The following is a 23287-nucleotide window of genomic DNA, read 5'->3' on the forward strand; positions in this document are numbered from 1 at the left end:
TTCAAAGACTTGAAAACAGTATTAAAAATTGAGCACAATTTTTTTTTTAATCTCTGAGAAAGATGCACAGAGTAGTTTGAACTACATGGTATCAAATCCCTTCCAACTCTAAATTCTAATTTTATGATCCACCCTACCTACCAAAGGCCAAAAAATAACCTCAAAATCTGGAGCAGGATAAACTGATCTTAAAAGCTTCTAACAGGCTTTCCTGAAAGAAAAGGGGGAGAAATACATTTCATTAGTGCTTCTGAGAGAAGAGGGAGAGAAAGAGATTATAAATGTACAACAGGCCTCCAAGCGGAAACGGCCTTCATTTGGAGGGTTCCGTTGATCGACATTTGAGGGATTTGAGTACTTTGAAGGGGTCCCTCAACCCCTTTCTCCTTGAGCTGTTTGTTAGTCACAGGTGGCAGGGACTTCTTGAATAGCAAGCTTGATGGTTCTTCTTAAAACTCCCAGGGTCAACACTCTAAGAGGAGGTCATTTTTTTTTTAACGTGAGTTCTATAAATTTACCCTATTATTACCAGTTAACATCAATTAAATAAGGCTGTTAAGGACTCTGCTTCATGCTAGAAAGGTAACCCAAAAGGAACTAACCATTCTTCTGAGCAATAATATATATGTATTTATAGCTATACTTGTATATATTCTTTGCTATCATTATATGCTATTTACTCAAATTACACATAGAAGTTCTACAAATATCCGCTGGACTTGAATTCTGTAAATGTTACTGAAAAACTCTAGCAGCCTGTATATTTATTACCATGGCATAGGTTAGAAAACTGAGGGCAGAAAGGCTGGGAGGCTTGTGCAAGGTCACCCATCGTACAGAGACACGTCTCAAAACACAGGTCTGCCTTTTCCACACTACCCACCTGCCCCTCCCATGGAGGTACAGATGGCAAAATGTCTCATTCCTTCCATCAGCATAAAGAGCCAGGCCCTAGTACAAAGGTCATGCTCAGAGTGGGCAGATCATTCATTCATTCATTCATTCATTGAACAAATAGTTTTGATGAGCTCGCACCATGAGTCAGGCACTACTCCAGGCTCTGGGTATAAACGGTGAATGACAGAGAACTCACCCTCTGGAGCTCACAATTCAGTGGGGATTGTTAGGCATAAAACAAATAAAGGGGGACTTCCCTGGTGGTCCAGTGGTTAAGACTTCACCTTCCAATGCAGGGGGTGTGGGTTCGATCCCTGGTTGGGGAGCTAAGATCCCACATGCCTCACAGCCAAAAAACCAAAACATAAAACAGAAGCAATATTGTAACAAATTCAATAAAGACTTTAAAAATGGTCCACATCAACAACAACAAAATCTTAAAAAAAAAAACAAATAAATGAACACATGATTTCAATTCGTGGTAAATATCTTGAAGAAAACAAAGAAAGATATGATTGGAATTACTTAGGTTGATCAGGAAAGGCCTTTCTGAGAAGGCACCATTTGAGCCAAGACCTAAATAATAAGAATCAGACCTAAATCATAATAGGCAAACACTTGAAGATGTGAGGGAGGGAAACTGCTAGTATAGAAACCCCAGACTGGACATGGCCTGGTGTGACCCACGAGGCAGGAGAGCCAGAGCGGGCAGAGGCAGGAGATGCGGTCACAGAGGCGGGCAAGGCTGCTGTGACTCCCCCAGGCCACCACGGTCAGGAGAGTTTTAAGTAGCAGAGGGAGGGCCATGGTCTGACTTACACTTTTAAAAGATCTCTCTGCTCTGTAGAGCTCTGTAGAAGCTGCGTTGCAGGGACAAGAGTGAAAACATGGCAGCAGTTCATAGTTGGGTGCAAACATCTAAGCAGTTGCTAATGGTGGTACAGATGTGAGATGTATTTTGAAGGTAGAACTCATAGAACTTGATGATGGATTGATTGCGGGGAGTTTGAAGAAAACTTGCGGGGAAGGAAAGAAACCAAGGATCCCTCCCTGGTTTGGGGCTGGAGTAATTGGCTGAACGGCATTGCCATCTGCTGAAATGGGATGGGGTGGGGGAAATCGGAGATGCTGTGGAGAACACACAGAGTTTGAAATGCATGTTCCTTATCCAAGTGGACATGTTAAGTAGACAGCTGGGTATCCTTGTCTAAAGCCCAGTGAAAAAGTTATGTCAACAGGTATTAGTTTGGGAGTCATTGGAATATTAAATATTAAGGGGTTTTAAACCCAAAAGCTTTTGGGGAAGTGTGCACGTAGAGAAGAGATGAGAAGCTCAGCCCCGAGATCCCCACTTCATAGGTCTACCAACTGCCTTGAGGCATTACCTCTTTATTCCTGATTTATAAGATGCACTTCACATCTGACAGCCACGGAGCAGGCCATTTGTCATTTGACATTAGAGGCATGTTTTCTACATCTCGATCCAGTACTATACAACATATAATTTAATTATAGTTGCAATGCTTCCGTGTTTCCAGCATTTCCCATTCTTTAAATAATTCTATAATGTCATATTAGTTGAGGAGAAGACACATAGCGAAGTTTATTTCTCTTCGTTTTCTCTTTTCAAGTCTGTCAGTTTATCATCTTTTACTAGATGCTGTATTTCTATGTTGTGACCAAGTCTCCTGGCCAGGTGCCAGCACTTCTCACCTCTTTCCCCACATTCAGATGCAGTCATGAAAAAGCGTGGTGTTACTGGGGCAATGAAATAAGTTAGACTTATAACGACGACAGCATTTTCTTGGAAAGTCACTTGTAGTCCATAGGAAACAGAATGTACATTCACCACACGCTGAGAATTGTGAAATTCTCGATAGGAACAGGCAGAGGATTTTGTACCCTGGACAACTCTCTCCGCCAGAGGTCACCTCCTTGATCCTGCCCCTCCCCTCACGCCCGCGTTGTACACAACCTGAAGTCAGGGCAGGCTGCACCTGTCTCTACAGACCTGGCACACAGTCATTCACGCTGCCATTCACTGTACTAGCAATTATTGGAGACCTGCCGCATGCTGGGCACACAGTGCTGGTCCTTGAGGAGTTTACGGTCCAGCGTGGAGCACAGAGAAATGAGCAGACCGTGGGTTCAGTGCCGTCTGCTGGGTGCTGTGGTGGCGCCGGGTCCAGGGTATGAGGAAGCCCCGCATGGGGCAGGTCGGGGCAGATTCTCAGATGCAACCTCCAGGCTCCTCAATTGCACAAACCCCTCCCGGGACCCTGGTAATGTACTCACGTGGTTATACGTCGTAAATTTTGAAAAAAACAAAACAAAACATATTTTTGTATTTTTTTGTCACAGAGACAAAAATGACATGGTATAAGTTTCATGGCCCCCAAAATCTGGACCTGCCCCTAACAAGATCTCGTGGAAATTTTCTAGAAGGAGGTGGCACAAGGCTGGATCTTGATGAGGATGGGCACGGGGGGTGGGTGCTAATCAGGGAGGGGCATTGGCACCTGGAAGAGGTGTTCCCGGCCCAGGATGCAGTGTGTGCAAAGACCTGGTGGTGAGAGCACCAGGGTGGCTGAGAGATCTGAGATCTGCCCCATTTCACTGCGTGGGCAGCCAGATGGCAACACGAAGCGAGGCTCCAGAATTATCAGGGGCTGGATGGTGAAGGGCCTTGCAGGCCGCGCTGAGGAGTTTGGGTTTTATTCTGAGACTTCAGTAAAAGTCGTAACCACGGAAGGAACTTAACCATATCGTGTGGTAGAAAGATGCCTCTGGCAGCAGATTGGGGGATAGTAGAAGGGGAGCAAGGATGGAGAGTAGCGGTGAGTTCAAAGAGGACATCACTGAGTTAAGCAGAGGAGATGACAGACGGCCTACCTGTCTCCACGTGGCTGCCTGGGGAGAGGGGTTCACGGGGCTCCTAGCTCAGCAAAAAGGATGTACGTTTGGTACTGTTGGGGGTGGAAGGGATACGTGAGCTCCAAACTGGGAATGCGGGTTTCTAGATGCAGGTGTCCAGTAAGAGGTAGTACACAGGATTGTGGAGTTCAGGAGATAGTCTGTCCTAAAGAAAATACAGTACGTATGGGAGCCATCGTCACATGGATGGGAGCTGATACGTCACCAAGAGCACAGTGTTAAGTCTGGGCTCAGCAAACTTGGACCCTTGGATCAAATCTCGCCCACTGCCCGTTTTTCTGAATAAAGTTTTCCGGGGACCAGCCACGCCCATTGTTTACATAGCGTCGGCGGCTGCTTTCACACTACAGCAGCAAGGTTGAATTGTTACAGCAGAGACCGTATGTCCACAAAGCCTAAAATATTTACCATCTGGCTGTTTACAGGAAAAATTGCCAACCTTTAGTGTGGAGTAATAAAAAAAAAAGGACTAAAGTCTACACCTGGGAAAACATCCACAGTTAAATGAGAGTCAGAGAAAGAAGAATCTTCGAAGGATGCTGAGAAGTGGAGGGTTAAACAGGGACTTCCCTGGCAGTCCAGTCGTTAACACTCTGTGCTTCCACTGCAGGGGTCAAGGGTTCGATCCCTGGTGGGGGAACTGAGATCCCACATGCCGTGTGGCTCGGCCAAAAAAAGAAAAAAGCAAAAAAAAACAAAAACAAAAAAAACGGAAAAGAGTGGATTCAAGAGAGAATGAAGATAGAGTCAGCATGTCCAGTATTGCCAGAGGTTTTTAAATAACGTCCATGGAGTTTAACCAAAAAGAGGGCTGTATGCCCTTTTACCGCGTGTACCCCGCTAACACTGCCGGCACCACCTTTGTTCCAAACGCCAGCCTAGACCCTGCTGATATCTTTGACTCACTTACACCATCAGCTGCTCCCGTTCATCCTTTCTTTTTTTACGAGCAGCCGTGAATTCACTCCATCTCTTCCTTCTCCATTCCTACGCCCCTGCTCTATTCCACTCCAGTTTCCCAGTCCTCTGGATCTGCATCTGCACCATTTTACTTCCCTCCTTGGTCTTTTCCTCTGGTCCCTCTTACTTATTTTTAAATGACTTTATGTTACTCCGTCCTTTACGTCTTTCTGAGTTTCCTCAAAAAAAAAAGAGGTGATTATCCCTCAAGAGGCTTCCAGTAATCATCCTGCCGGTGGGGTCCTCCTCGATGAGTTAGGGCAGGCTAATCACTGTTTAAACAAATCCACCCCGAGTTCTCAAGGCTCAGCACGAGAGAGGTTTGTTTCTCAGTCACACCAACTGTCCAAGGCGGGTGTCCCTCAAGTGCCCTTCTCATCTCTCCTGCTCCCCACAGACACACAAATCCTCCCAAAACACGACTTCCCTGACCCAGTGCTGCCTTGCTGCCTGTTCCTGAACGTGCCGGCACATTTTGCTCCGGGCCTTTGTGCGGGCTGGTCCCTCAGCCTGGAAAGTCCTTCCCCTGGAGCACACGGTGTGCTCCCTCCACAGGTAAGGGAAGCTTCACGTCCTCACCCAAATATCATCTTCTCAGGGAAGACTCCCCAGTCGCTGCATTTAACACTGTAAATCTCTCCCTTCACCTCCCGCCACCCTTCGCAGCTTTCTTTTCTCATGGCTCTGTCTGTATCTAAAGTGCTGCGTGTTCGTTTCACTGTGGCTTCCCCTCTGTGTCCGTGAGAACCTAAGCCCCACGAAGCAGGGGTTTTTGCTGCTCTTTTCCCAGATCCTAGAACAGTACAGGGCCCATAGCAAGCAGTAAAAATCTGTTGCTGAAGGAAAGAATCTCAATACACCAAGGGGTGTAAACTTGCAAAGGCTGATGTCAGCGAAAATCCGAAGTAGGGCCACGGGAAAAGAATGGGCGAGAACCGCCCAAGAAGGGCAGCTGTGAGAGGAGCCAGGGGGTCAGCTCCGCGGAGAGGGGAGAGTCCTGCAGAGCCTGGACAGAAGGAGAGCCAGGAGGTGGAACCACGTCCCTCACAGAGGGCAGAGCCCAGCTTTACCCAAAGCCTGGATCAGCTCAGCCGAAACCCTCTAACAATCATAGATGACTGAGACAAAACAGAATGTGACTTCTCACTTTATTTGCTTTTAATTAAAAAAAAATTTTATTTTATATTGGCATATAGTTGATTTACAATGTTGTGTTAGTGTCAGGCGTACAGCAAAGTGATTCAGGTATACATATACATATATCTATTCTTTTTCAGATTCTTTTCGCATTTAGGATATTACAGAATATCCTCAATAATGTCCTAGTAATAGTAGAGTTCCCTGTGCTCTACAGTAGGTCCTTGTTGATTATCTGTTTTATATATTGTAACGTGTACATGTCAATCCCAGACTCCTAATTTATCCCTTCCCCACCCTGCCTTCCCCTTTGGTAACCATAAGTTTGTTTTTGAAGTCTGTGAGTCTGTTTCTGTTTTGTAAATAAATTCACTTGTATCCTTTTTTTAAATTCCACATATAAGGGGTATCATGTGATATTTATCTTTCTCTGTCTTACTTCACTTAGTATGATAATCTCTAGGTCCATCCATGTTGCTGCAAATGGCATTATTTAATTCTTTTTTATGGCTGAGTAATATCCCATTGTGTGTGTGTGTGTGTGTGTGTGTGTGTGTGTGTGTGTATATATATATATATATATACCACATCTTCTTTATCCGTTCATCTGTCGATGGACATTTAGGTTGCTTCCATGTCTTGGTTATTGTAAATAGTGCTGCAATGAACATTGACGTGCATGTATCTTTTCGAATTAGGTTTTCTCCAGATATATGCCCAGGAGTGGGATTGCTGGATCATATGGTAACTCTATTTTTAGTTTTTTAAGGAACCTCCATACTATTTTCCATAGTGGCTGCACCACTTTACATTCCCACCAACAGTCTTAGAGGGTTCCCTTTTCTCCACACCTGTTATTTGTAGACTTTTTAACAATGGCCATCCTGACTGGTGTTGAGGTGGTACCTCATTGTAGTTTTGATTTGCATTTCTCTAATAATTAGTGATGTTGAGCATCTTTTCATGTGCCTCTTGGGCATCTATATATCTTCTTTGGAGAAATGTCTATTTAGGTCTTCTGCCCATTTTTTGATTGGGTTGTTTGCTGTTGTTGTTGTTGTTGTTTCTTGAGCTGCAGGAGCTGTTTGTATATTTTGGAGATTAATCCCTTGTCAGTCACTTTGTTTGCAAATATTTTCTCCCATTCCGTGGGTTGTCTTTTTGTTTTGTTTATGGTTTCCTTTGCTGTGCAAAAGCTTTTAAGTTTAATTAGGTTCCTTTTGTTTATTTGTTTATTTTTGTTTTTATTTTCATTACTCTACGAGGTGGACCCCAAAAGATATTGCTGTGATTTATGTCACAGAGTGTCTGCATATGTTTTCCTCTAAGAGTTTTATAGTATCCAGTCTTACATTTAGGTCTTTAATCCATTTTTAGTTTATTTTTGGGTATGGTGTTAGATAATGTTCTAATTTCATTCTTTTACATGTAGCTGTCCAGGTTTCCCAGAGCCACTTACCGAAGAGACTGTCTTTTCTGCATTGTATATTCTTGCCTCCTTTGTCATAGATTAATTGACCATACGTGCGTGGGTTTATCTCTGGATTTTCTAACCTGTTCCATTGATATATGTCTATCTTTGTGCCAGACTTTTTGATTACAGCGTCAGGGAAGAAGACAGTTTCCTCTAGGTTCTTCTACAAATTAAGTTGACATGAGACAGACGAACAGGAGAAAATCACACAAAAGTTTAATAACATGTATACATGGGAGAGACCCAGGAAAACTGAATCACTCGTCAAAATGGCCCAAACACTCACCTTAAATACCATCTTTAGCTAAAGACAAAAAAGGAATGCTGGGGGTAGTGGTTTGGACCACAAAGGGGAGGAAGGCAATTCGCATGGAGACAGAAAAGCAAATGTTTGGTAAACAAATGTCTGCTGGGCCAGACAGTGACAGCAAGACAGAGAGGATTCTTATCTCTGTGCCCTGCCTGAGTTCCCCTACCACACCCAGCCCATGTTCTTTGCAGGTATTTCTGGTGATGGTTCTATTCCAGGAACAGGCCCTGTAGCTAAATTCTTTTAGGCCATTCAGAGGGGGTAAGAAGAAAAACTTCCCGAGTCTTCTATTTCTTAAAACTAATCAGCCTAATTCAATCCTCATGCCAAAGAGTCATTTTGGGGTGGCAAATTTTGCTCCCCTGCATGGAGAAATTCTCACAACATAAAATTATAAATTTAAAAACTAGCTTTCTGGTTAAGAATCTGGGTTTTGGAGCGAAACCAACATGGATTTAAAATCTTCTTTCTGCAACACACAGGCTGTGTGACCTTAGGCAAGTCACTTAACCTCTAAGGCTCAGTTTCCTCATCTGTAAACCTAGGATAATAATACTAATTCTCAAGATTATTGTAAATATAAAAAAGATTGTGATTGTAAAGCACTTAACACAGTACTTGACACATAGAAAGGCATTAATCATAGCACCTATTATGGTAAGAAAATATTACTTACTTTTCTTTACTTCTTTGCACTTAGTACGTTTAAGTATTTCTCCAGTTTTCTACATGGAAGGGCCTGTATTCTTTTTATGAGGAAAAAAAAATTATTTCAGAAGACAGTAAATATTTTTGCTCAAGTCTGTAGAGGTAATAGAGATTTTACTAAGACTCTAGGAACCTCTTATGAATTTCCTTTTGTGTGTAGTCTACTACTGGGGCTCAGGGCAGGCGGCCCCAAAATTTGCATCAATGGTATATTGATTATTTTGAATTAAGGTTACTTAAGAAACAGTCAACACAAGAGGGATGCTCTGAGCCTCCTATCCATCTCCCTGAAAGCAGGAAATAAACCTCCCCTGTGAAAGGTGTACCCCTGCATCTGGAGGTAGAAGGATGCCCTTATTGCCAGAGATAAGGGATTTGGGGCAAAAAGCCTGTATCAAAAAACCCTGTGACTTCTTTAATTGACTACCCCCAGCCTAAAATCTGTTTAGATTCTTCACAAATTGAGCTTCCAAAACCTAGGTTGCTTTCTTCTGTCATGTCATTTCCTCACAGATTTGTTTCTTTGCTTAAAAGCACTAAAGCTGCCTGCTTTGGCCACTTCTTAGGTCCCATTTCTATGAGACCTCCATGCACACGAATTAAAATTTGTTTCTTTTTCTCCTGTTAATCTTTGTGCCAATTTTACTATTAGTTCAGCCACAAGAACTCAGGAGAGGTATGGGGGAAATTTCCATTCCAGTCAAGTGGATTTCAGCTGTTTAACAGTCCTTGTTAAATCGTGATCTAGATGGGTGACACCCCTAAGTTTACCCCAATATGGAGCAAATTTTAGATAATCAGCAATCAGTAGATAAGGGAGATAAAACCGTTGTCTTTAAGATACCCAAGAAAGATTTTCAAGAAATCCTTGGAAAACAAGAGAGACGGGATTGCAGTACAAAGCCCTTCACCTCATCTCGTTCTTTTATAATCTCGCCAGTCCAGGAGAGAAACAGGAAGGACTTGATGTGAATAGAAAATAATCACTTGCCACCCGTTAAACATACATCCTAAGAGGGGTGGAGAATGGAGTCAGAGCTGGCTAACGATGAAATATTCTGTGATGCTGACATCTGAGGTTAAGATAGAAATAAACCTTCTCCCAGAGTGATCCCGGATTCTATCATTCCGTATTTCCAAGTTACATCTGTATTTAGTGAGAAAACTTTAACTCAATTCGGAACAACGTTCCTCAGGACAGTGGCGATAGGTAAGAAGTCCTCCCTTTTCCTTGACAGAAACAGGTGTCCAGACGGCCATAAATATATGCCAAGCAGTTGGAGGACCCAGCCGAGCTTGGAAACAAGGAAAGGAAAGTAGGAATCACAGCTCTGGACTTGGACATGCAGGGTTTGAATAGGCCTGAGTAAGGAGCAACTAGAGCTGACCAGCTTTGGCCAGGACGTACGTGGCTCTGGGAAGTTTGGGAGTTGGACGTGCCTTCTCTTGATGTTTCAGCTGGTGGCCACCTGTCCTGGTCCTCCTGAGTTTAGAACGTGTATTTTCCTCCAAGCTGGTTCCTCTACCAGCATCCTCTGGTTGTCCTTGAACAGAAGCCTGACATTGTCACAAGTGCTGGGTAGATGAACAGAGAACTTGGTTTTCTCTTCATCTTAGAGATGGGATCACTCAGGCTATTTCCCCAGGAGCTGTTTATCCAATAGCTCTGAGCAGTAGCAAAGCCAAACCAAAGGTTTATATGGCTTGTAAGGCAGGCTTAGTGGGGGAAAAAGGGGTCAGATCTGGGCAGGAATATGCGGATTTCCTCAGACACTCCAAAGGGAAAGTTAGATTGGTTTTTTGAGCAGTTGTTGCTAAAGTAGTTTTTCCCGTTGCATTCGCTTACATGTCAAACATTAGTGGTTAATACTGACCCACTGAACTTTACTTTCTGCTGCTAAAACTCTTTCAATTCTACAGATTTCCAACACTTAGACTGGGAATTAAATATGTTTCAGTGAAACCAAATAACATCAACAAAATTTAAACCAATTTTTAAAAAATAAATTTATTTATTTATTTTTGGCTTCGTTGGGTCTTCATTGCTGCACGCAGGCTTCTCATTATGGTGGCTTCTCTTTTTGTGGAGCACAGGCTCTAGGCACGCGGGCTTCAGTAGTTGTGGCACGTGGGCTCAGTATTTGTGGCTCTCGGGCTCTAGAGTGCAGGCTCAGTCATTGTGGCGTCCCGGCTCAGTTACTCTGTGGCACATGGGATCTTCCCAGACCAGGCCTTGAACCTGTGTCCCCTGCATTGGCTGGCGGTTTCCTAACCACTGTGCCACCAGGGAAGTCCCTAAACCAATTTAATTCGAAGCGTGACCCAGAGAAAAGAGTCCTCTAGTATTCCCTAAGGTCTGATACAGATATGGATAAAAGATCATTTCAAGAACATCCTTTTCTATAAAGCAGCCACACTCAAACCCAGATACTATGAGCAAAAGTGTTAAATAAAATCTGGGCCGAGAGAGAGAAATAAAATGTGGCAATCCTATGAAAGCCGAGGTAACTAGAGTCTAGCAAATACGTGGATCTAGTTATCAATTTATTCATTTCTACCTTGAACTGAATTGTCCCAAAATATAGTATTTGCCAGAGTATAGGGGGTGGTTTCTTTTTATTTTTTTTAAATATTGCAAAACATGTAACAGATATTTCCCTCTTGCAAAACTGAAACTCTGTACCCGTTAAACAGCAACTCCCCACCCTCCTCCCACTATCCCTGGCAACCTCCATCCTGCCTTCTGTTTCTTTGAGATTGACCACATTAGATCCCTCATATAAGTGGAATCATACAGCACGTGTCTTTTTGGAACTGGTTTATTTCGCTTAGCATCGTGTCCTCAAGGTTCATCCACAGTGTAGCACATGTCAGAATTTCCTGTTTTATAAGGCTGAATAATATTCAGTTGTGTGTGTAAATACCACATTTTCTTTTTTTAATAATTTTTAAAAATTATTTATTTCTTTCTTTGGCTGTGCCGGGTCTTAGTTGCGGCACACGGGATCTTCGTTGCCGCATGCAGGATCTTTAGTTGCGGCTTGCAGGCTCTCAGTTGCATCATGCGGGCTCTTAGTTGTGGCATGCAGGATCTAGTTCCCTGACCAGGGATCGAACCCAGGCCCCCTGCATTGGCAGCGCGGAGTCCTGGCCACTGGACTACCAGGGAAGTCCCCACATTTTCTTTATTCATTCATCCTTGGTGGACATTTAGGTTGTTTTCATAGCTTGGCTATTGTAAATAAGGCTGCAAGGAACATGGGAGTGCTAAGATCCCTTCAGAATTCTGCTTTCAATTCTTTTGGATAAATACCAAAAAGTAGGATTGATGGATCATATGGTAGTTTTATTTTTAATCTTCTGAGGAACCTCAGACTCCAAACCCATAGGGCATGGGTTTTTCAACACACTTTTCCTCAATAACCCCTCTGAAAAATTTAGATACTACAACTTACTTTCCATTCAGTGAAAGAGATAGACAAGAGGAATTAGACCCAATACCGAAAGGAAACATGGTAAAGGAACCAAGAAGTTATTCCAGGACAGTGACCCTCAGATTCCTAGACCCCCTCCCAGACACTCTGATTCATGATATTCATGACTCTGGTCAGAGCCAGGTTTGGGAGCCATTGATTTAGGGCAAAACTAGGGTAGCTGTCACAGTGGACGGTGTCCCAGCTCCAACAGGCACAGGTCAGGCAAGGCAGAGGTTAGGCCAGGCCAGGTCAGCCTGGGTCAGACCAGGCCAACAGGACAGAACTTGGTTCAGGCAGTAGGCATTGCCTCCTTTCTGACCAATTGTCGAGTGCTGGGCAAGCAGGGCAGCAAAAGGACTACAGAGGTTCAGGTCTACATGGTCAGCACCCTGGACAGCTCCCCGCTGGCAAAATTCATCCAAGCAAGCCCGATGTCTTTCACTCTCCAAGACCCGAGTTTCTTAAGCAGATCCACCCACAGGAGGCCGGTTTTGGGTAAGAGTCTCACACCTGTGCCAGATATAGGTCCTGTAGTGTGTGAGAACCATGCTTATTCCCATCACCACCACTGCCCAGCTTTTGGTCTCGCTCTCAAACGGGAAGGACTCAGGATTCCAGAGGGCAGCCATAGCCCTGGGGATGACACAGTTTGGTCTCAGTGGCAGAGTACACGGGAAATTTATCTTCCTAGGCCTGGATCTTTCCCAGGTGAACGCCAGGTCCTGCCAGATTTTTCCTCCAACGACTTTCACACTGTCGTTAATACCAAAACACAGCTGTTAAATGAAGGATCATTATGGATAAATTGACACCTGGACACTTTGAGGATAGCAGTTGATCATGTCCAGTGACAACTTCATTTCAAGGCAGGCGTCCAACTAAATGAAAGAGATCCTGGTATTGAAAAGACTCAACGAAACGCGAAGGCTATTTTCACCATCTTTCCACCAAAAAATGTTACTGTTCTACAGGGGCATTGATAGAGAAGTCCAAAAGATTAGCAAAGATTAGCAAAGATTTTCTAAACAAATGTGTTATCTCAGAATCCAAAGCCTTAAATGCAAATGTATTACAGAGCAGAGATATTCACAATGACAATCCAAACATGTCCTTTATGTCATTCATGTTCTTCTAACAGATTCTAACCCAACCTGCAGACAGCAGGCTCTGTAATGCAAATTGGATGCTGAGTCCTGGAATAGGATCGTTAGTACTCAGCACTGACAAAGCCGGGAGCTCTCGAGAAATCTCTCCGGCATTAATCGCTACATGGAATTTAGCTCAGAGACCGTGAATTGATCTCTTTAAGGATGCTTAATTTAAATAGGGTGGTAATTTGCCCAGATGGCTACAATGTAAAAAGTTCTCAAAAATGCATGAGAGAAAATGCATTTATGGCACCTCTAACAAAACACGTAATGAAGAAGCAGACCTTCTGAAGCAGATGGCCCCTTGGTCTGCTCTTGACATTCTGTTATCCCATTGAAACAAAACCCCGGAAAGTCCAATCAGCCTTGGGTTTTGCCCCAAATGGAACAAACTTAAAGGGCGAAAACCGTAATCTTTTGCTTCTGGGTGTTTTTCTCTTCACAGTGATTCTGAGTCACTGTCACCTGGTGTGAAATTAGGTGAAATTGGGTAATCACACTAGAAGATGTATAAAACCACCGCCACCCTGCCTCCAAAAGATGTATGTGCCAGAAATGACAGGAAACACGAAACTGACATGCCCAAGAGAACTGTGTACAGCTCTGCTACTCATGCTGTTGGGGGTTAGGGGAGGAAAGGACTTGGGTTTTCTGTAAAGGATTAATTTGGAAACATCAGTCTTTTGTCATCATAACTGACACCTTCTATTATATGCATCGACATTGGTTTACTTTGAACCACATCAGGCCCCTTGGCTTGTTTATTGTTTAGATGCAGAATTTTAGCCCAATTTTATAATGAATAACTTTCCAATTATTTCCACATCTTAATTACTACTTGGTTATAAGGGGTTTCTTTTTTAGCTTTTGTTAAGGTTGCAAGCCTGTTTCCAAAGTAGCTAGTTGAATTTGATCACCATGTCCAAATCGCTTCCACAAATGCACTTGTTATAACTTTGGGCTGGTTTTACGTGCAGCTCAACTCACAGCAGCGCTTCTCAAAGACTGTCCTTGAACACCTGCATCACGTCACCCAGGATGCACATTACACGTGCGGACTCCTGGCCGCTGCCCCAAATGTATGAAATCAGTGTTTCTGAGAGTGGAGTCAGGGAAGCTCCTTGTTCGGGAAACTCCCGAGGTAACCATGTGCACAGGGAGATTTGAGACCCATGGATTCGCAGGCTGGAATCAACCTGTACCCCTTCCCATTTCACCACTCGACTCATTCGATAGTCAACTTATGGTTGCCTTGGATTTTCAATTATTTGCTCAACAAAATGTTCATTGCACAAGTGTTATGAACAAGGCACTTGACTGGGCATTGGAGAAACACAAGAATACAAGCCAGAAATGTTCCCTGGAAGCACAGGGGCCAGTTCCATCAGAGAAGACAATCAACAAATAATTTCATAAGTAATTGCTCAACTACAATTTTGACAGGTGCTGCTAAGGGGAAATGGAAGATGTTTATACCAAGAGGGAGTGACAGCCTGGGAGTTCAGGGAGGTTGCCTCTGGGAATGGACGCTCAGACAGGGATCGGAGACCTGGGTGGGGAAGAGGGGTCCAGAGAGAGCATTCCAGGCAGAGGGAGCTTGAGCCAAGGCTCTAAGGAAGGAAAACCACGGCGAAGCAGTAGGAGGGCAGCTGCCAGAGTGCGCAGGGGCCAGACCATGCCGGCCTTTTCAGTCCTGTTGAGGATTCTGGATTTTATCCTGGGAACAGAAAGGATCCACTCAAGAATTTTAAATACACCTGATTGTCAGTGAGCTCTGCAGCGGTGTAGATGAAGGGGTGAAAGCAAGGGCAGCCAGAACACAGCAAAAGCTCGGGGAGAGCTCTGCCCAGTGACAGTGGGGCAAAGATAGGAACTGTGCATTAGAAATATGGGGCTGGCCAAAAAAGTTCGTTTGGGATTTTCCGTAAAATGTTACGGAAAAACCGGAATGAACTTTTTGGCCAACCCAGTAAAACTTACAAGGGAAGATGTTAAATTGCATCTGATGAAGGCCGTGCCCTGGAACATTTAAGGATGTTAAAACTCGACAATCTACTTTCACTGATTTAAAAAATAGCCCTCACAACATATAATTTCCTTTTATCCTCAGTGACAGTCATTCATGAGAACAAAAATAAAAACCTCAATGGACACCCAAATTGTTCACTCCATCCCATGCCACCGGACTTTATGTGGTTTGTGGCTGCAGCCCCGTGGCTCTCAGAGAAGTTGGATTTGGTTGGGGCCCTCTCTCTGGCGGGAAGCGCCACCCCTGTAAACATGCAGGCTGCGATCATGGTGGCTTTGAGGAGCATGGCACTCAGATCCTGGAGCCTATTATTCTACAGAGTAAACACAGGTTTAAGTCAAAAGGCAATGTGTTATTTTGTTGCCAACCGCTATTTTAGTCAAAGACACAGAGTGAAGTTAGGGTAAGTGGAAAGAGGCTTCAAAGGAAAAAGAAGGAAATCATTTTGGAACTTCTAATCTGTAACATGGTCAGCCCCCCTTCTGATCCTGAGCTGTAATAAACAGCAAAGCCCTTTATTTTCCGTCCTCCACGCACTGATAACATAGGTTGAACCTTTGATTTGGATTATGTGCTGTAGTAGCTATACTTTGAAAACGTGGCCAGCTATTACAGAGATTCTCTACTGAGAGAAAAGTATTTATAACAACCAGACTTCACAAACTTCATTTAAGTCACCACTAAGTCAAAATCTATGAGATCCAATCTGATCTGAGATTTTCATTTAATATGATTATAATCAAAAAGATTATTATGCAAATTTCTAACATAAACAAGATTGGAAGAAGAATTTGTAAAAAAATCTTTAAATATTAAAAAAACACAATATACCCTCATAGGTGTCACCTGTTTAATACATGAGGGCCAGCGCAATCTTTAATAAAGTTCCCAAACATTTGAGAAAGTATAGCAAGTTTTTTCTGATAGCCATAGTTAGATAATTAATTCTGATTAATTAAATATATATTAAATAATATATAATTATATAGTGCTATATAATTATTTGTACGTTAATTTTTACATGCAGACTTGCCATATGTACTACAAAGAATTTACCAAGAATTTTCTTGAAAAATTGGATAACTAAAAATATTATTTCCAGAAAACTGAACATAATTAACCTGCTTTTTCATATTTATTTATGTTTTAAATGCACCTACAGTAAAATGTCTCACGTCCAGTTCTCTGAGCTATAACTTATGCGGAGATTCTTCTAACCACCACAGGCAGGAAACAGCATGACTCCATCACCCCAAAGAATTCCTTCATGTTGACCCTTTGACGTCAGACCCTCTCCCCACCCCAACCCCTGGGGACCACTGGTCTGGTCTCTACCTCTGCTGTCCTGGCTTTTTCAGAATGTCGTGTAAATGGGTTCGCACAGTATGTCATCTTTTGACTCTGGCTTCCGTCACTTAGCACACTTCCTGTGAGATGCATCCACGTTGCTGCCTGTCTTCTGAGGATTCTCGAACTAGTGCTTTACAGCCCTCATACCACCGATACAACAGGATTCATGTAGAAAGTGCAGCCATAAAAGAAGAAGGAAATAATGCCATTTGCAGCAATACGTATGGTCCTAGAGATTATCATACTAAGTGAAGCAAGTCAGACAAAGACAAATACCGTATCACTTATATGTGGAATCTAAGAAAATGATACAAATGAACTTATTTACAAAACAGAAACAGACTCACAGACATAGAAAACAAATTTATGGTTACCAGAGGGGAAAGGGGGAGGACTAAAATAGGAGTTTGGGATTAACATATACACACTACTATATATAAAATAGATGAACAAGGACCTACTGTATAGCACAGAGAACTATATTCAATTTATTGATTGATGGATTGGCTGCTCGGCTTGCAGGATCTTAGTTGCCCGGCCAGGGATCAAACCAGTGCCCCTGCAATGGAAGCACGAAGTCCTAACCACAGGACCGCCAGGGAAGTCCCTTCAATATCTTATAATAATCTATAATGGAAAAGAATCTGAAGAAGAATATATATATATGTATGTATAACTGAGTCACTTTGCTGTACACCTGAAACGGACACAACATTATAAATCAACTATGCTTCAATTTTTTTAATTTTTTAAATAAAAATTAAAAAAGAAAGTGCAGGCGATATGGTGCAGCCAGTTCAGCAGCACAGCTGAGTGGGCCTCGGTGTGAGCACGATCTCTGGGGCAGCCAGCAGGTTTGCAGTTTGTTTCTTTCTAACAGAAGTGCCTGGTAGCAAAACCACGGTCGTTATTTGACCTGTGGCTCCTCTGCTGAGCCATGGTCTAGGCTTCCCCGTTGCCCATCGACTGAAACCCAAACTCCTCCTCAAACAAAATTCTCTCAGAACGTTTTCTCGGTCTTACATCCACCAGTTCCCTAGAATAACCTACTTTTCAGCCAAACGGGGCTGTTCCTTCTTCCCTGATTCTTCTACACTTCTCAGCCTTGGAACATCCTGCCCCTTCATGCTTCAAGGACCAATTTCAATGCCGTCTTTTACACACCATCTTTCCTAATTCCTCCCTTTCTTCCCTCAAGCCTGCCCCAAAGTGGACTTAATCTCCAGTTCACGTGGCATGTTTGGTACCTCTCTCAGGGCACTGTTCACACCGGTCCCACCCCCTCCGCCCCTCCCCCTCTGCTGCTCTCCTGCCCGCCCCCCCCCCCCCCCCCAGCTCACCTGCTCCATCAGGGAAAGCTGTGTCTTTCCCATCTCTGGGAAACAGCACCCAGCATGGCATCTTCGACTATTATTAAGGTGATACTAAAGGGTCCTATTACAAAATAAATGCTTGGCCGTGGAAGACAGGAGAGAGAAAAGGGCAGACATCTGAAAATTGTCAGGAAAAGAAAAACTGAGAATTGTGACTCTAATGCCACTGGAAAAAATATTTTGCAGCATGTTCCTGGTAAAAGCATTATGACAGCGATTTCTGGATGAAAATTTTAAACTGGTAAAAAAGTGTAGGCCACTGGTGTTTTATCTTCTATTAAATAGGAAGCTATATGTTTAAGACTCCTGGTCTCCTTAGGAGCCACACATGCCCGCCTCGTGAGACAAAAGAGTGTTCCTCACTGGAGGGACTCACAGAAGCTGGTTCTCCCAAGGATCAGAAAAGTGGGCTACACTTTCACTTCTAAAACACCAAGTGAGCTGGTTGCCTCTAACAGGGCGAGTCACGGCTCTCCCTCAGGTGGTTTATAAACACTAGATGGGCAGGAATCACATCTTAGGCTTTTTTTTAACCTCGTATGGTGGCCACTGAAACGCTCCCGGTCCCAAGGTCCTCCTGGACGCCCATCACCCACACGTGCACACTCATACACAGCGCACACCCTGACTCCTAAAATGTTTGGGCATTTGAAGCGCAGTGCCAACCATTTCCACTTCCTGGAGTGACACCCAGCTCCTCAGGGCTGTGTCCTCCCTCCCTGTCCTCCCCTCCGACAGTTGTAAGCGCTCAGCGGACGTCAGCTGGCACCTGTGAGGACGGCAATAGTCACCTTACAAAATCGACAGCAGCCAGGGAGACGAGGGGACAGGGTCCTAGCTCCAGATCCATCACTACCCGGACCCACGGCCTTGTGGAAGTCACCAGCCTGCCCAGGGCTCTGGTTTCCTTGCCTATAAACTGACAGATGGTATCAGGTGTGTTAGATCCACACCTTATCCTGGTTCCAGCGTCTTCTGGCTCTAACCTTGGGGCTCTCTCAGTGTCTAAGGGGCAGGTACTTTCATGTTTGGCCTTGATCTTCATCCCCGTCTTGCTTCCTCTCTAGACAAAGCTGAGCCCAAACATGAGGTGCTCAGCTTTCTTTTCTCCTCTCTGGCCTTTCCTGGAAATAGGAGCACAGGAGGGCTCTAGTCTGACCACCCTGCTGAGCATCTTTAGAGTAAATGATAGATGGAGAGAAAAGTCTGTTTCTTTTTGTCCTGTTTTCAATGTCTTCCAAGTTAGAAAATTGATGATAGGATGAGAGCCTCATCAATATTGCAGACACATAGCTCTCAGGAGCTGCAGATTCCAGTGTTCACAGACCCTCAGTATCTCAGCTGTTAATAGATAATAAAAATGGTCAGAACTTGAATTTATATTCAGCAGTCCCTCTGACATGTCTGGGGCCCTACATGGATCACCATTCCCCCTTGTACTCGAGTCTGTCCTTGGGGGTGAATGGCCTGCTGGGAAGAGCCATTAACTCCCGAAGGTACCTCTGGGGATCGCTGAGCCAGTTGCCATGCTCACGCCCCCTCCCCCCCATCACCTGGGAGCACGTGAGAGCTTTCTAGAGAGTGGGGTGGTGGGGGGCACACTGGGATGTGACCAGTCAGTGGCCCATAGACGGCCAGGGGCTACCCTGCATGCCCCACAAGCTCTCAAGCCCCCGCCCAAGGACTGGGTACCACTTTCCGATGTACCACTGAGTGGCTGAACTTAGCCAACACTTACTCTCCCTGGACTCAGAATCCCTGATAAGTGTATAAGCTTAACCAGATGCATATATAATCATCCACACACAAGAGAGATCTACCCTCAGTGGTTATAGGACAAAGGCTGTGTCTTCAGACCTCTAGGATCCTTTAAGATAGATGAAAGATACGGTTCTGATGACATAGAAACCTTCAAAAAAGAAGTTTAAATGTTTTGGTGCCAAGTGCTTTCAACACACTATCTTGTCTAGTTCTCTTAACAATGACCTCAGTACTTGATCTTCATCCCCATCTTGCTTCCTCTCTAGACAAAGCTGAGCCCAAACATGAGGTGCTCAGCTTTCCTTTCCCCTCTCTGGCCTTTCCTGGAAATAGGAGCACAGGAGGGCTCTAGTCTGACCGCTCTAGTAGGACCGAGGAGTTGGTCCTGTCCGCATTTTAGACCATCTCTAAAAGTAATAGGAATAATAACAGCTAACATTTGTTGAGTATCACCTCGATTACTAAGTGCTTTGATGCATTAGTTCGTTTCATCCTGACAACAGAACTCTGAGGTGGGGGATTCTATTATTGTCCCCATTTTACAGATAGGAAAACTAAGCACAGAGAAGCCAAGTAGTTTGCTGCAGTCCACACAGCTGGCAGGGCATCCCAGCGCTCTGGTTCCAGGGCCTGTCCTCAACCACGAAGCTCCAGGATCGGTGAGGCAGGGAGAAGGGCTGCCAGACTCAGCAAATATACACACAAGACACCTAGTTCAATGTGAATTTCAGACGAACAATGAATTATTTTAAGTGCAAGTATCTCCCATGTAATACTTGGGATATACTTTTACGAAAAGAATTATTTGTTGTTTATCCAAAATTCAAATTGGATTGAACAGCCTGTATTTTTTTTTTTTTTTAATTTTTTGGCTGTGCCACATGGCATGTGGGATCTTAGTTCCCCCACCAGGGATCGAACCTGCACCCCCTGCATTGGAAACACGGAGTCTTAACCACTGGACCGCCAGGGAAGTCCTGAACAGCCTATACTTAAACGGGCGACCCTGTGGGGAAGGGTTGCCTGAGGGTTGAGCCTCAGCCTGTCTAATTCCAGAGAACCTTTTCAAATCTGCTGCCATATTTGAATACATGCTTCTAAGGGCAGAATCATGTCCCAGTCCTGATGCTGGACTTTGGTCAACCGCTGTAATGAAAAGGCAAGCAGGCTTGACCCTGCATTAACAACAGAAAACAGGCATCCCAAGGCACTATGATTGTCAGTCCTTCTTAAAATTCATTCAAACTCTGTGCCTGGTTCATAAAAACTTGAGTAAAGACGTGAGGAGACGTTTTAAAAAAAGAAAGGATAAGAAACGGGTCATTTATTTTTATATTCAGGAAAGCCATTTTCTCCTAGGTACTCTGATAAGAAAAACCAGCAATGTTCTCCAAGTACTCAAAGGAGGCCAGCTAGGAGTAGGGATGAGAGCAGGGTCAGGAGAAAATGCAGGCAGACAGTCGACAGTCAGTAGCAAGAGGTCTTTCCCCCCCTCACCACCATTCCCACCCCTGTTCCCACCCCGAGCCAGGAAGATGATCTTTTGATGTCTGCTCGCAGCACATGTCTGAGTGTTTACTCAGAACACACGCTCAGGCTCTAGACAACTACAGGAAGAGTGTAGGAATTTTTAAAATTCATGTGCTTAGAGCATTTTTGATGACCTCTCTCGAACATGAAATGGTGTGTGTTCATCATGATTCAGATGAGTTTCTCTGTGTTCCCACAAGGCTTGACATCACCCAGGTGAGTCAGCAGAAAACCAGCATCTTTACCACATTTACTATTTGCTGACAGTCATCCCAGAAATAGCTGCCCTTGAGACACTATAAAAGCTTTCCTCTCTCCCTCTTAGGGCAAAACATTTTAGGGGAAGAAGAGATTCTTGGCCAAATCCTGGTGTTCTCAATAGGGTAACGATGTACATCCTTGGCCCGTTATAAGGAAGAAGCACATTACCCGGGGCCCAGTGATCTGACCCACACTCAGACTGGCCAGTTGAGTAGAATTCCATTCAAGGGCCTCCCCCTGGAGAGGGGTTCAAATCGTGGCCCCCTGACTCAATACAAGACACTCAGGCTTTCTCTCTGAGCCTCAGTTTTCCCATCCCCAAACTGAAACATAACCGTGGCTTCCACACATCGCTGTGCAGGGCAGACTGGCTGGTCCATGTGAAGTTCCCAGCACAGAGCCTGGACCGCATGACACTCCCCGTGTGGTGTTATCCTCACGGGTCATTTGACTCCGTCAAAGCCCCCGTGTGCCCTCTCACTAGCTTCTCAGAAAAGCCTCCTTCTGCCCTTGGGTCAGGCCCTTTCAACAACTCACTCATGTCCTCGGGGTGACCAGGAGGGCTGGCAGGTGGAGCTACTATAAATTAACTCGTGGGAGGTAAACACATCTGTGATTAGACTCAGTGTTCTTAATAAATTCTCAAGCCATAGGCTATATATTTCTTTTAAAAATCTGATGATTGGCACAGATATTTAGATATTTGAAGTCTTATAGGCTAATTAGTGAAAGAAACAGTAACTTTTTTTAATGAAGTATAGTTGATTTACAATGTTGTGTTAGTTTCAGGTGTACAGCAAAGTGATTCAGTTACACATATATGTACATTCTTTTTCATATTCTTTTCCATTATGGTTTATCACAGGATATTGAATATAGTTCCTTGTGCTGTACAGTAGGACCTTGTTGTTTATCCATCCTCTGTATATAATAGTTTGCATCTGCGAACCCCAAACTCCCACTCCTTCCCTCCCCCACCCCCCTCCCCCTGGGCAACCACAAGTCTGTTCTCTATGTATGTGAGTCTGTGTCTCGAAACAGTAACTTTTTAAAGAAAGCTTATTTCGTCCCTGAGGCTGTTTTAGAAAAAAAAGGATTTAGAAAAAAAAGATTCATTTCAAAAGGAATTTTCATCTCTTTGTCCCTTCGTTGAATACTTACACTTCCTCACACTAGTTAGATTAGACTTAAAATTAGATTTTAAGGGAAAAACAATTCTCTGCCTTTAATAACACTATTTAAAATGCAAATTACTTTGCAGACAAAAAGAATTGGAATTTTTGTAGCTTAAAAAATAAATGGAATTCCGGAGTCAACATCATATAAATAGGTGTCCATCTGGCCAACCTTATGATTGCCAATTTCTTCTCTTTCAATTTTTTTCTTTATGTTCAACAGGAATTTAAACAGCGCCCTCTAGTGGCCTAAAAAGCCATTGGCAACTCAGAGTTTGGTCAGCTTCTCAGGTCATTTTATTCACTGCACATTTTCTTAATAAATTATGTATTTGCTACAGTGGTGGGCAAGCAGCCAGGGGCTGGGATGGATGTTGTTGCCTGTGGCTGCAGCGTGTGTGGATGGAATCAGCGTTCCAGTTCCAGGCTGGGACTCTGGCATCGCGTTCATGCTGCTTCTAATTCAGGGGCTGTGTTTCTCGAGAATGCTTTGGCCAGAGCAGCTCACAAAGGGGATTGTTGCCTTCAGGCACTGACTGAGCTGCACGGTGCTCAGAATTCCTGATGCCCAATCTACCCATTTTCAGCTGCAAAGCTTCAGATCATAAAGGTTTAAAGGGAAGTCCCCTGAATACATTTTCTGGTACACGCTCTGATGTCCCTGAAACTTTAATCAGTTGTCCATTCCAAAAATATTTGGGGTTGGTGGGGGCGCTGCCTGCCGGGCACTGTACCAGATGCTGAGATGCAGTAAGCAAACCAGG

General features: G+C 44.0%; 1 protein-coding gene across 2 annotated transcripts in view; it reads left to right on the plus strand.

Moving 5' to 3' along the window:
- The window catches only part of LOC133097577 (uncharacterized), a 59226-nt gene that overhangs the window by 18095 nt on the left and 17844 nt on the right, over window positions 1-23287 (plus strand). For both annotated transcript variants that reach the window (XM_061199504.1, XM_061199503.1), the window contains exon 4: window positions 5189-5346. In XM_061199504.1, the coding sequence (XP_061055487.1) occupies window positions 5189-5346 (158 nt within the window). The remainder of the gene's footprint in view (window positions 1-5188; window positions 5347-23287) is intronic.

This window comes from Eubalaena glacialis, chromosome 9, assembly GCF_028564815.1.
Source record: "Eubalaena glacialis isolate mEubGla1 chromosome 9, mEubGla1.1.hap2.+ XY, whole genome shotgun sequence".
Classification (NCBI taxonomy): Eukaryota; Metazoa; Chordata; class Mammalia; order Artiodactyla; family Balaenidae; genus Eubalaena; species Eubalaena glacialis.